The 13891-nt window shown below is 40.1% G+C and overlaps 1 protein-coding gene across 4 annotated transcripts in view; it reads right to left on the minus strand.

The window, feature by feature from the left end:
• BMP2K (BMP2 inducible kinase) overlaps positions 1–13891 on the minus strand; it is a 205377-nt gene that overhangs the window by 13747 nt on the left and 177739 nt on the right. For all 4 annotated transcript variants that reach the window (XM_075861433.1, XM_075861448.1, XM_075861440.1 and 1 more), the window contains one exon: positions 12859–13019. In XM_075861433.1, the coding sequence (XP_075717548.1) occupies positions 12859–13019 (161 nt within the window). The remainder of the gene's footprint in view (positions 1–12858; positions 13020–13891) is intronic.

A 13891-nucleotide genomic window follows, 5' to 3' on the forward strand; every position in this document is an offset into this window, starting at 1 on the left:
ATGAAGATATGAAGACAGCGGTGCATTCGTGGCTCACAGCTCAGCCTAAAACATTTTTGTAATGTGGGAATACGAAGGCTTGTTGACAGATGGACAAAGTGTATTGAAAAGCAGGGAGATTATGTTGAAAAATTATGTATTTGTCTTTTCTGAAAGTTGATTATAATAAATTCTAGAAGTGCGGATAATTTTTTACTTTGAATTATATATATATATATATATATATATATATATATATATATATTTATTTATTTATTAAGTGTCCTTCAATGCCTGCTGTCTGGGGAAACAAAGGTACAGCAAGTTGGAGTTTACCCAGTATGGGAGATAAGAAATAAGCATGTCCCTGCCCAATTATTTTTTTATATTTTTACCATCTCTACCGGTTTTACATAACATTGCATTAGGTCAAGTATATACTCAATGGCTCGATTCTGGACAGGTACAACAATGAAGAGGTTTGAAAATATTTGGAGGTTCTGCGCATTGATATAAATAAAGCTCTTAGGATATGTTCACATGGCTTATTTTCGGCCGTTTTTTGGGCCGTAAACGGCTGAAAAACGGCACAAAAATCACCACCAGAATGCCTACAAACATCTGCCCATTGATTTCAATGGTAAAAACGGCGTTCTGTTCCGACGGGCTGTTTGTTAACGCGGCCGTTTTTAAAACGGCTGCCGCAAAAAAAACACCAGCGAAAAAGAAGTCCATGTCACTTCTTGAGCGGTTTTTGGAGCAGTTTTTCATTGACTCTATAGAAAAACAGCTCCAAGAAAAGGCGTAAAAAATGCAGCGAAAAACGCGAGTTGCTAAAAAAAACGTCTGAAAATCAGGAGCCATTTTTCCTTGAAAACAGCTCCGTATTTTATGACTGTTTTTTTAGGAAGCGCGTGCACATACCCTTATACCCAAACATGTATAATATTCGTACTAGATTCAGATTTATTAACATGTGTTCGTAGGTACATTGAATGAAGAGCAGGTAAAGACTGTTGGCTCAGGAGAGAGTAAGGCCTGATTCACACAAACAAGTCGTTTTTCACGTCCGAGTCGCACCCGTTTTCACGGATCCCTCAGACTTGAGTCTAGTGAGGGATCTGTGAAAACAGACGAAAATACGACATGTCCTATTTTTTCACTGGCCCTTCACACGGTCCGTTGAAACAACGGCTGTGTGGACGGCCCCATTCAAATAAATGCGTCCGTGTGACGGCCGTATACTACGTTCGTCTGAATAAGCCCTAAGACACACATGGAAAAGAGGGGTGCATGAGAACAGGGAATCAGGCCAATGATTTATGTTATTTTTATTTTAAACATAAATTATTTGTCCCTGAAAATAATTTAAAATCCCATCTGACCATCAATATCAATTGGTTAAGATTACGGGGATTACGGGGACTTTATAAGACTTATCTCAATTCTTATTTAGTTTATTATCTACCTTTTAAAGACTATTCATCTTTTATCATAAAAAATGGATGAACATCGTTTAGACAATATAAACATTATGTTTATTTTTGTAAATAACCATTTAACATTTTTGTTCGGGTCGCACAAAAGGAAAGATTATTTTCCAGTTTTATTTTTAAAGCAGCTCTATTAGTTCTCCTTTGCTCCCCTATCTGGAGGCAGAATGAGATTGAGGGAATAAGTGTGCAAAGAAGACCTGACAGATCCACTTTAAGAATAACTTCTAAGCCATTAATCGTCTACAATATAGATTTTACAACTTTTTTTCATTCGAGTACAACATCTACCGAGACCTGAGAACTACACTACTTCTAAGGGTATGTTCACACGCGAAAGTAAAAATACCTGTAAAATACTGAGCTGTTTTAAAGGGAAAACAGCCTCTGATTTTCAGCCGTTTTTAAAGCATCAAATGTTTTTTGGGGCCGTTTTTTGGAGCGGTTTTTCTATTGGCACAATGAAAAACGGCTCAAGAAGTGACATGCACTTCTTTTTATAGGACGTTTTTTTACAACGGCCGCGTAAAAAAAAAAACGCCCCGTCTGAACGGAACGCCTTTTTTCCCATTGAAATCAATGAGCAGATGTTTGGAGGCATTCAGCTTCGGTGTTTTTCGAGGCGTTTACACTCCGAAAAACGACTGAAAATACTGCGTGTGAACATACCCTCAAACTTACATGAGAAGAATGATACTATATGTGTATCTAGCATCTTTCTTATATATTGTCATTAATTCCTTTGCCTTTTTCACTTATTTCTCATTTTGTTTTTATGATATGTAGAGTTAAACCAAAATCTGTTGCTACTTGGAAATCAATAAGGTTTTTATGTATCTGTGTTTGGGAATTTGGGTACTTTATTGTGTATAGGCTGTGGCCTGAATGGCATATTAACAACTAAATTTACCTGCAGCCCTGCTCATAACATAGATATCAAACGAACTATTAGTATTCATACTTATAAACTCCCCGGTATGATAGATTAGATATGAGGATAAGAGACAACACAGACCAGGACCCCCACTGTTTAGAATGTACATCTAAAACTCAATTATTCTCAGTGTACCCCAAAAAATAATACACAGTATTTATTGTCTAAAAAACAACAAAAAAAGTAAAACGGATATAAAATTTACAATAATCCCTGCTAGTTTCTAAAATAATTTTTGGCGACAAAATGCTGCTAATTAATGCAAGAAGTGTCTTTAAAGAGGTTGTCTGAGGACAGACATTGATGGTGTATCACTATGATTTGCCATGAATGTTTGATCATTGGGGGGGTCCGACCACTGTGATTTTGGCAATCACTAGAACAAAGTGGTAGCGGCGCTAGGAAAGCACTGTGCCAATTAGTCTCTATTTTTTTCAATGGTATGGTTGGCTATTGACTATTATGGGCCCTCTGGAAAAAGTCTAGTGGAGTCGCTGCCTCTTTGTTCTAGTGATCAACAAAGTCACATCAGTCAGACACCCCACCGGAGAGTGATGGCATATCCTAGCGATATACAATCAGTGTCTCTCCTGAAACAGCACTTTTTTAGCTAAAACAACTGTCATCCATAGGGCGGAGAACACCAGATTTGACATGATAATTATTAACTTTTTCAATATAAGGACTTACCAGGTTAGGTAAAGAGTTAGGCGCCACAAGCAAGTATCCAATGCGCCCCGCTAAATGTAAGTAACACAGCAAAACTTCATATAATCATAAAAAACTGAGAGGAAAAGAAGTCATATCGCCACAAATAGAGTATAAAAATAGCAAGATTTTATTAGGACATACAATACAAAAATATTATTACAGATAAAATTCAAAGATGGATCCGAATAAATGAAGGGAAAAGCAGTGCGGTAGCTTCAAAGATATTGAAGGTTGGGATATAAGGCCCACTGTGGATGCACAGAATCTGGTACAGAAACACTTCCTAGTGTGAATCACACGTGACAGCGTCTAGCTCATATATTGTCTGCACATATAATAAACTGGTAATGACGAGCAGCGGAATTTAGGAATTGATCATAACACCAAGTCAGTACAAGTAGCCCTAATGCTTGTGACATTACTAGAGGATAGTATTTAGGTGTCTATATTTGATTTGCACTTGGCAGAGGTAGGTGAAAAAGATCTGAACCAAGGTGCCAGAGTAAGAATAGAACTGTCAGAAACGCAGTCCAGTGTATCTGGTCCGTGTGAAATCATATTGAGTCAAGTGTGGAAAGTATAGTAGTGGGCTTACCCATAAAGATGAATGTAGTGAGGTCCCGCACTGCAGCCTGAAAGGTGTTGCGCCCTCTGGCACCTTGGTTCAGATCTTTTTCACCTACCTCTGCCAAGTGCAAATCAAATATAGACACCTAAATACTATCCTCTAGTAATGTCACAAGCATTAGGGCTACTTGTACTGACTTGGTGTTATGATCAATTCCTAAATTCCGCTGCTCGTCATTACCAGTTTATTATATGTGCAGACAATATATGAGCTAGACGCTGTCACGTGTGATTCACACTAGGAAGTGTTTCTGTACCAGATTCTGTGCATCCACAGTGGGCCTTATATCCCAACCTTCAATATCTTTGAAGCTACCGCACTGCTTTTCCCTTCTTTTATTCGGATCCATCTTTGAATTTTATCTGTAATAATATTTTTGTATTGTATGTCCTAATAAAATCTTGCTATTTTTATACTCTATTTGTGGCGATATGACTTCTTTTCCTCTCAGTTTTTTATAATTATTAACTCAGCGGACCCGTCACTAACGAAGACCCCATGCACACAAACGTGCTTTTGCGGCCGAAATTCCCCCGAAAATTCACGGGAGAATTGCGGCCCCATTTATTCCTATGGGGCCATGCACACGACCGTGGTTTTCACAGTCCGTGCATGGCCCCGGACTCATTGAAAATAATGGCCGCAGCCATGTGCACAGCTTGCGATCTGCGGGCTGCTCGCGGCTGTCACTCCGTGGCTGGCCGACCCGGAAATCACGGCCGTGCACATGGCTACGGTCGTGTGCATGAGGCCTCAGATAGGGAAGAATGAAGGAAGTGACAGGTTCTCTTTACTTAGCTACATAGTTTGTCAAATTAAATAGCAATATTGTTGGTTCGCAAAACAAAATATTGTTTAAAATTATCCACTTTCCATTTGCAATTATTCCCAAAATTATCAGAAATTTGAACGGCCGCTGCTTGCACTCTCCATTGTTGCCACTCTCCTCCTGCACGCAATGACCCTACTAATCTTAAAGGGCCAGTGCGTGCCTAATTACCCAACCAGCTTTCCAGAGTATAAATGGACCTTTCCCTGGTTTAATCATTGCCTGCGCAATTTAGTTCCTCTTAGATTGCTAGTGATATCCTGCTGATCGTTTTTGGTTTTTTTAATTCCTGTGCTGGACTCTGCCTGTACCTTTGACTATCCTTGCCTGCCGCCTGCCCTGACCTCTTGCTAGTGACCCGTGACGAACATCTGTTGCCTGCACCGACTTTTTACTCGACCAACCTTGAGTGCCCATTTGCCGTCAACCCAGATCTTTGCTATACCTGACCCTGCATACTGTCTGACGATTGTAGGACTACGTCTGCTTACGTTGGCCGTCACCAAGAATGGCTACTATGGGGCTAGCAACCTTCCCCAGCAGCGAAGTCCAGATCCATGTATAGGGTTTTAAAGGTTTATATTCCACTCCCTGGTTTAGCCCTACTTCAAATCCCTTTTTCTGCACTAGATTTATATACACACACACCAATCTGCCATAACATTAAAACCACATTGTGTAGGTCCCACTCGTGCGGTTAAAACCGCTCTGACCCATCGAGGCATGCTATAGCATACAGTACTGCCATATTTACATGCATTACTGCATTTTGCTCGTGAGCAGTATAACATATTGTACTGAGAAAGAGGTCCATGAGTGCTTAAACAATCCGATTTGATTCTCAACATTTCAAAAACAACAAGGCTAATGTAAAAAAAATTATATTCAGAAAATATTTTTTTCCATTGAACTCAATATTTGAAGCTCTACCGATATTGGGAAGAGCAGGACTTGCCCCTTTGCAAATACTAATACACTGCCTTAAAACCTTACTACCAAGTACTGGAACAATAACCAACAACCTAACCTAACAACCAACCTGTTAAATAACAGATCACTCAGGGTCACGAGACTATGCCAAAGACAGTAAAGCAGCTTGTACCCCAGCCACACTTTTCCCAACTAACGTTATCAAAACAGCTGCAGTCCTATTCAAATGGAGATATTCTGTTTTGCTTAGGAACAACAAGATGCTGGCCCATTGGAAGATACCGGCAGGTCTATCAGAAGTTACACAAGGTGTATGCTTGCAACACATATTTAACTTTAGGGGACCCTACTGTACCTCCCTATATCACAGTCCTAACCAACTTCTGTTTTTATAAATCATATGCAGGTTTTAATAAAAGATCAGGTAGAAGACTACGATGTAAGTGTATTTTTGCTTACAACTCCAGGGAGATCAGGTAATTTGAGCTCCACACTCCTACATACCTATTACTTGAATTTGGAAAGGGCGAGAGTCAAGGTAATGGCTACATACTGTATTTAAGGGAATTTATCATGGTGACCGACCCCTTTTACTTGGACCTGCTGAGTGCCCTGTATGTACACTACCGTTCAAAAGTTTAGCGTCACATAGAAATTTCCTTATTTTTGAAAAAAAAGCACAGTTTTTTTTCAATGAAGATAACATTAATCAGAAATACACTCTATACATTGTTAATGTGCTAAATGACTATTCTAGCTGCAAACGTCTGGTTTTTAATGCAATATCTACATAGGTGTATAGAGGCCCATTTCCAGCAACCATCACTCCAGTGTTCTAATGGTACATTGTGTTTGCTAACTGTGTTAGAAGGCTAATGGATGATAAGAAAACACTTGAAAACCCTTGTGCAATTATGTTAGCACCGCTGTAAACAGTTTTGCTGTTTAGAGGAGCTATAAAACTGACCTTCCTTTGAGCTAGTTGAGAATCTGGAGCATTACATTTGTGGGTTCGATTAAACTCTCAAAATGGCTAGAAAAAGAGAGCTGTCATGTGAAACTCGACAGTCTACTCTTGTTCTTAGAAATGAAGGCTATTCCATGCGAGAAATTGCCAAGAAACTGAAGATTTCCTACAACGGTGTGTACTACTCCCTTCAGAGGACAGCACACACAGGCTCTAACCAGAGTAGAAAGAGAAGTGGGAGGCCCCGCTGCACAACTGAGCAACAAGACAAGTACATTAGAGTCTCTAGTTTGAGAAATAGACGCCTCACAGGTCCTCAACTGGCAGCTTCATTAAATAGTACCCGCAAAACGCCAGTGTCAACATCTACAGTGAAGAGGCGACTCCGGGATGCTGGCCTTCAGGGCAGAGTGGCAAAGAAAAAGCCATATCTGAGACTGGCTAATAAAAGGAAAAGATTAATATGGGCAAAAGCACACAGACATTGGACAGAGGAAGATTGTAAAAAAAGTGTTATTGACAGACGAATCGAAGTTTGAGGTGTTTGGATCAGACAGAAGAACATTTGTGAGACGCAGAACTAAAAAGATGCTGGAAGAGTGCCTGACGCCATCTGTCAGGCATGGTGGAGGTAATGTGATGGTCTGCGGTTGCTTTGGTGCTGGTAAAGTGGGAGATTTGTACAAGGTAAAAGGGATTTTGAATAAGGAAGGCTATCACTCCATTTTGCAACGCCATGCCATACCCTGTGGACAGCGCTTGATTGGAACCAATTTCATCCTACAACAGGACAATGACCCAAAGCACACCTCCAAATTATGCAAGAACTATTTAGGGAAGAAGCAGGCAGCTGGTATTCTATCTGTAATGGAGTGGCCAGCGCAGTCACCAGATCTCAACCCCATAGAGCTGTTGTGGGAGCAGCTTGACCGTATGGTACGCAAGAAGTGCCCATCAAGCCAACCCAACTTGTGGGAGGGCCTTCTGGAAGCATGGGGTGAAATTTCTCCCGATTACCTCAGCAAAGTAACAGCTAGAATGCCAAAGGTCTGCAATGCTGTAATTGCTGCAAATGGAGCATTCTTTGACGAAAGCAAAGTTTGAAGGACAAAATTATTATTTCAAATAAAAATCATTATTTCTAACCTTGTCAAGGTCTTGACTATATTTTCTAGTCATTTTGCAACTCATTTGATAAATATAAGTGTGAGTTTTCATGGAAAACACAAAATTGTCTTGGTGACCCCAAACTTCTGAATGGTAGTGTAAATGACTAGGGCACTTGGCTAATTGGGACCACATGGCTGCATTCTCAGCACCTTAGTAAAAAAAAAAAAAAAAAAGGTGCCAGGGATGGGGGCCATATGGCCCCTCAGACATCTTTAAAGGCGGTGTTATTTATAAACAGGGTGCGCCTTATCGTATTAGGGGGACTTGCACCCACTGGCTAGTTTTACCTAGGACATCTAAATAGATGCTCTCAGCCCTTAAAAGGGTTGTTTTACGTAGACATCATAGATGGGGTCCTTCTAGCTGTCCATTTATTACATGGATGGCCATCAAACGACCACTGCAAGGGAAAGGTCAAGAGGAGATCAGAGGTTTGCTACGGGTGTCGGGAGCTGGAAAGGTGTTGTCTGTGTTGAAACAACCCTTTCAAAAGGGGGTCTGTCACCATGACATATTCTCTTTAAAAAATGTTTATTTAAAAGTCTTACTATACAAGCAATGGTTCACTAAGGGTGAAACGACAAACTAATTTTACATGGTATAAACTGCCGTATATTTACCAGCAAGTGGAACGGTCATGTAATAAGAAACATCTGTGTCAGCCAATTTAGGAACTCACCATACATCTAACTGGTCGGCAATGCATTGGTATAAACATACAGAGAAGTGCTGCACAAGTACAAACTATTATTAAAAAGATGGGTTACCTGTGTGTGTGGATGTGTAGAAGAAACCAATACCATTGGTTACAGGTATGGACTTCACTTCATTCAAAATACGACAGCTATTAATGCACATGGTTGCTCCTAAAACCTTGAAGTGCCTAACCTTCTTGTAGTCACTTGGGCAATGGAAGAATACCACTGCACCCTGCACCAAGCAGTGAATATATGTGAACAATCTTAAGGGTACCTGCACACAAAGTGGCTTACGTGCAGATTTTCCACACGGAAATACCGATGGATAATCTGCAGCGTAATAAAGTACTAGCCGAGTAGATGCAATTTTAAAAAATCTCATCGGCATGATGTGTACATTTTCCACTAATTTCGGAAATTGACCTGTAGTGTGAATTTTTTAATCCACAGCATGTCAATTTACGTTGCGTATTTTCCTTGTGGATTTCCCCCTTTTTAATCAGAGGAGTGAAACCTGCTGTGAAATAAACAACAAATTCCACAGAAAAATCCACACGAGTAACATGCAGATTTTGCGGCAGAATTACCACGGATTTGCTGTAAAATTCGCAGGTGGATTTTTGGGGTAGAATTTTCCCCCCTGTGTGCAGGGGACCAAAATGGCATTTTTTCTTTCTATATATTCCCATAAATTGTTCATTGATCGTTAACTTTCTATGAGCAAGTACAACTGTTTTTATCTTTCCTTTTTTATGCTGCCCATTTTCCTACAAGTTAGTGGTAGTCTCTCTAACTCTTCTCTGCATCTTCCAAGTTATTGCTATTCTTTTGGAAATAGTCAGAAATCTGCATTTCACTAAAATTGGTACTCAGAAGTACTACATTCAGAATCCTGATGGCTTCTTAGCACCTGACTTCACATGTATCAGTAGCCCCTTTCTAGTTCAGTATCTGCATAGAGGAAACTGCTGACTTGCATTCTGAGAGACTTAATATTCACAGCAAATACTGTACAGTAATCGGATATGGATTTTTTTTTATCTAAGCAGGTAACTCAGACGGGTGAACTAAATCATAGGATCCATAGGTGTGTTTATCAAAACGGAGCATTTTGATAATATCACTGAATATTTATCAGCTTTATGATGCTATGAGACCAGATGGATACAAGATAACTAATGCTAAATTATTTGCATGGTTTCGCAGATGAATTCTATACATAAACTATACATGGTGTTTAAAAGGGAAATCTGTTGTTTCAGAAACCCAAAAGGATTGCATTTAGTTTTTCTTAAATATATACTATATATCACACCTATCAGATTAACATTAAAACCACCTCGTGCCACCAAAACAGCTCTGACCCGTCGAGGTATGGACTCCACAAGACCTCTGAAGGTGTCCTGTGCTATGTGGCACCAATACATTAGCAGCAGATCCTTTTGTCCTGTAAATTGCGAGATGTGGGTTCCATGGATTGGGCTTCTTTTTGCAGCACATCCCACAGACGCTCGATCTGATTGACATCTGGGGAATTTGGAGGCCAAATTAACACCTTGTCGTTTTCCTCAAACCATTCCTTAATAATTTTTGCAGTGTGGCAGGGCGGATTATCCTTCTGAAAGAGGCCACTGCCATTAGAAAATATTGTTCCCATGATGGGATGTACTTAGTCTGCAACACTGTTTAGGTAGGTGGTACGTGTCATAGTAACATCCACATGGATGCCAGTACCCAAGGTTTCCCAGCGTCACACTGCCTCCGCCAGCTTGTCTTCTTCCAATACTGCATCCGGGTGCCATCTCTTCCCCAGTTAAGCGATGCACCCAGCCGTCAATATGATGTAAACGAAAATGTTATTTATCAACCCAGGCTCCTTTCTTTCATTGCTCCATGGTCCGGTTCTAATGCCCATTGTATGCGCTTTCTGTGGTGGACAGGGGTCAGCATGGGCATCCTGACCGGTCCGCGGCTACATGGCCACACTCGCAGAAACTGCAGTTTACTGTGTGCATAGCCAGCATGAACTTCTTCAGTAATCTGCTACAGTAGCGCTTCTGTGGGATTGGACCAGACAGGCTAGCTTTTGCTCTTCACACACCTTGAGCGCCCATGACCCTGTCGCTGATTCACTGTTTGGCCTTTCCTTAGTACCTACCCAAAGTGGTCCAACAACTGCATATCGGAAACACCCCACAAGACGTGTCATTTTGTTATGGTTATAATATACAGTGCCCACCAAAAGTTCCTGGAACACCCTCATAACTTTTGAACGGCTCGAGGTAGAGGGTTGAAATTTGGTGGGATTTAATGGGATCATAAAATCTACCAGTTAACGCCCAAAATAAACACCCCACCCCCTTGGGGGCAGTGGGGTGGGAGGGGGCAGAAAAATCTTAAATGGCACGGGGGGTCGAGTCGGGGCTCATTTGAAAGCCCCAGTTTTTTTTTTGCTGTTAACTGGTAGATTTTATGACCCCATTAAATCCCACCAAATTTCAACCCTCTATCTCGAGCCATTCAAAAGTTATGAGGGTGTTCCGGAACTTTTGGTGGGCACTGTATATATTTATTATAATATAGCAAGCATGTTGATCAGTAAGGCTCTGATCAGTAAGCGCTAGTTTTCCCATCAGACGACGAAAACAACAATGGAAACTGACAGAATCCAAGTCAACGAGTCTGTTGGGCGCCATTGGTATGCTTTGTACAATGGATTCGCCAATGCGTCGTGTTTCTGTTATGAACGGAAACCACGATGCCAATGTGGACAAATCCTTAACTGTAGTTAATATTTATTGTCATTTTACATTCAGAAGCACAACGATGATTACTGTACCATTAGTGAGATGTAGGTTGCTGCCATCAAGTGGACACATCAGCAAACAGCAGACAGACTTACTTAACATTTCAAATTTTGTCTTACAATGTTTAAACTAGGACTGTGGCTGAATATACTGTGGTATTTATATTACATGGTTTAAATAATTTACAACATTATATTTTATATTACATGCTTTTTTTTGTTTTTTTCATGCCCCCATATGTGGTGAGCAAAGTCCACATTTAATGCACGATGGTCTAGAAATACATACCGATTACATATAAATGATATATTGTGCATCAGTTTATATTTTTTTGTAGCATACCTGCGGATGTTGTTAAATAGTAAATGTTTTTTGGGACGTGACTCCCCAGTTACCACTCAAAGCTACAAAAATATGTTTATGTTTCCATTTAGTTAAAGGTCAATACTAACAGTCCCATGCTGTGGTGCAAGTTGGTTATACAAGGTGTCATCTGAATGTAAAGAAATCTCGCACCAAAATGTATTCTAACAAAAATGTGACTTGTAATGCAGGCAGCTTGGCACGGAGCAGAGGGTAGAGGAGGGTCATATTAAATCAGATTTTTGTAACAACACATTTAGGTCGGCAAATCTGTATGCGTTATTTAAAGTTTCCGCTCATGCATGCCACTACCCAACACTTTCAGAAAAAACTATTTCATGCAGTTGGGTGAGGTTTGGTTAGTGAGTAGAAACATACAGACGGCTATCAAGTTAAAGCAACAGGCTTTTGTTAGAAGCTGCTGGCAATCTATAATATTTTGTGAGACAGTAGACTTGAGGGTATGTTCACACGGCCTATTTTCAGCCCTTTTTGTGGGCCGTAAACGAAAAATCGGAAACAGAACGCCTCCAAACATCTGCCCATTGATTTCAATGGGTAAAACGGCGTTCTGTTCCGATGGGCCGTTTTTTTAGGCAGCCGTTTTGAAAAACGGCCGCGTAAAAAAACGGCCGTGAAAAAGAAGTGCAGGGCACTTCTTGGGACGTTTTTGGAGCTGTTTTTCATTGACTCTATAGAAAACCGCTCCAAAAACGGCCGTAAAAACCGCAGAGAAAATCGCGAGTAGCTTAAAAAACGTCTGAAAATCAGGAGCTGTTTTCAAGGGAAAACAGCTCCGTATTTTCAGACGTTTTTGAGTTTGCGTGTGAACATACCCTAACTATTCATGAGTCTAGGATGAAAGGATTAGATTACATTCTACCATATGCAAGCAAAACAAACAATATAGGAGATGAACAGGTTTATTTAACATATTATGGAACATGAAAAGTGACTCTTACAGGCAGAGACATATCAGACGGACATTACAAACAGTAACGTAATGTGAAAAAAGGGTCAACTCTTCTTTCAGGCATCGTCATAGGGCATCATTGGTCCGTTGAAGTAGGTAAAAATGGTATAATAATAATATTAATTAAAAAAAAACAATAAGTAGGAGACGTTAAAGTCCCTCCTTGTACATCTCATTTACAGTATAACCAATGTCTCTTAACAAGCCTGTTCTCATGTCTTTTACTCCTAATAAACCTGGACACAATGCTGCCCTTCAGACACGTAGAAAGAAGTATTGTGTTTAATTGTGGTCCATAAGTCAGGGCAAATTCTGGGTGGGAGTTTTGTGCGTCCAATTTATTGTGAAGCAAACTAAGCCTTCAATGTCCCCTTACTTGATCTCAGGAGGTCAAATTCCCTGTCCAGCAACTCTTCTTCTGTCAACTTGGAGAAGTTATCATCACCAAATGGATTCCAGCCCGACATGTCCGGGGGGTTGTTACTGTTCTGTTTTGGTAAGCTAGAAGTGGGTTCCTTTTCTGGTACACATGCAGATCTGAAGAATGAACAAATAAAGTTAATATAGATTTATGTGATTTAAATATTTTCAGATACGCAATAATCGGTGATCTCTGTTAGGTCACATGACTGACAGTGGAATGGAGCTCAACCGCTATCTGCTCTAAAAGCAGTATGTATATGAATGGAGAAACCATATGAAATAACACAAAATGGTTACAGACGCAGCAAAGTTCTAACAAAGTGACTTTTTATTTAGATTAAAAATGTGAAACATTATCAAAAGTTAAAAAATTTGGTCAGGTGCTTCTTATCACAGACAGTACTAACTGTTAAGGGGCACTCTGCAGCTAAGGAGCATCAGACAGAATATGAAATTCCATAGATGGTCTTCAAAATTTCCCATGGATTTTACCAGCAAGTTAGAGACTGACAATAATTGACTCTCATAAAACTGTCCACAATTTACCGACCGTTTAAATGCCTCAAAGCTGCCCTGTTTTGTGTTTGGTTTGCTCCTACTACTTACTAGGCTAGTAAAAAGGTACATACAGGATACTTTTTTTTAATTTAAGTATAAATATGGGGTACATGTATAAAACACTGGGGGAGATTTACGAAGCAAAAGGCGCCGGAATTGCGGCAAAGTAGTGGCGTACATGGCTTGCAACAAATTTATGATGATATAGACACCTTTTACCCCCTCCTTCGACAGTTTGGAAAAGAGTCGAGAAAAAGGGGCATGGCAGAGAGAAATTGCAAAATATGCCAAATGTGTTAATGGTGTGCCACATTTTTCATGGTGTGAAGTAAGTCAGCCAAAAAGTGGAGCAAGAAAGAGAAAAGTATCTAACAGGTCTAGGGAGTTATGCCAAATGTATCATACAGCGCGCTCCATTGTGATAAATT

This window comes from Rhinoderma darwinii, chromosome 1 (assembly GCF_050947455.1).
Source record: "Rhinoderma darwinii isolate aRhiDar2 chromosome 1, aRhiDar2.hap1, whole genome shotgun sequence".
In the NCBI taxonomy this organism is placed as follows: Eukaryota; Metazoa; Chordata; class Amphibia; order Anura; family Rhinodermatidae; genus Rhinoderma; species Rhinoderma darwinii.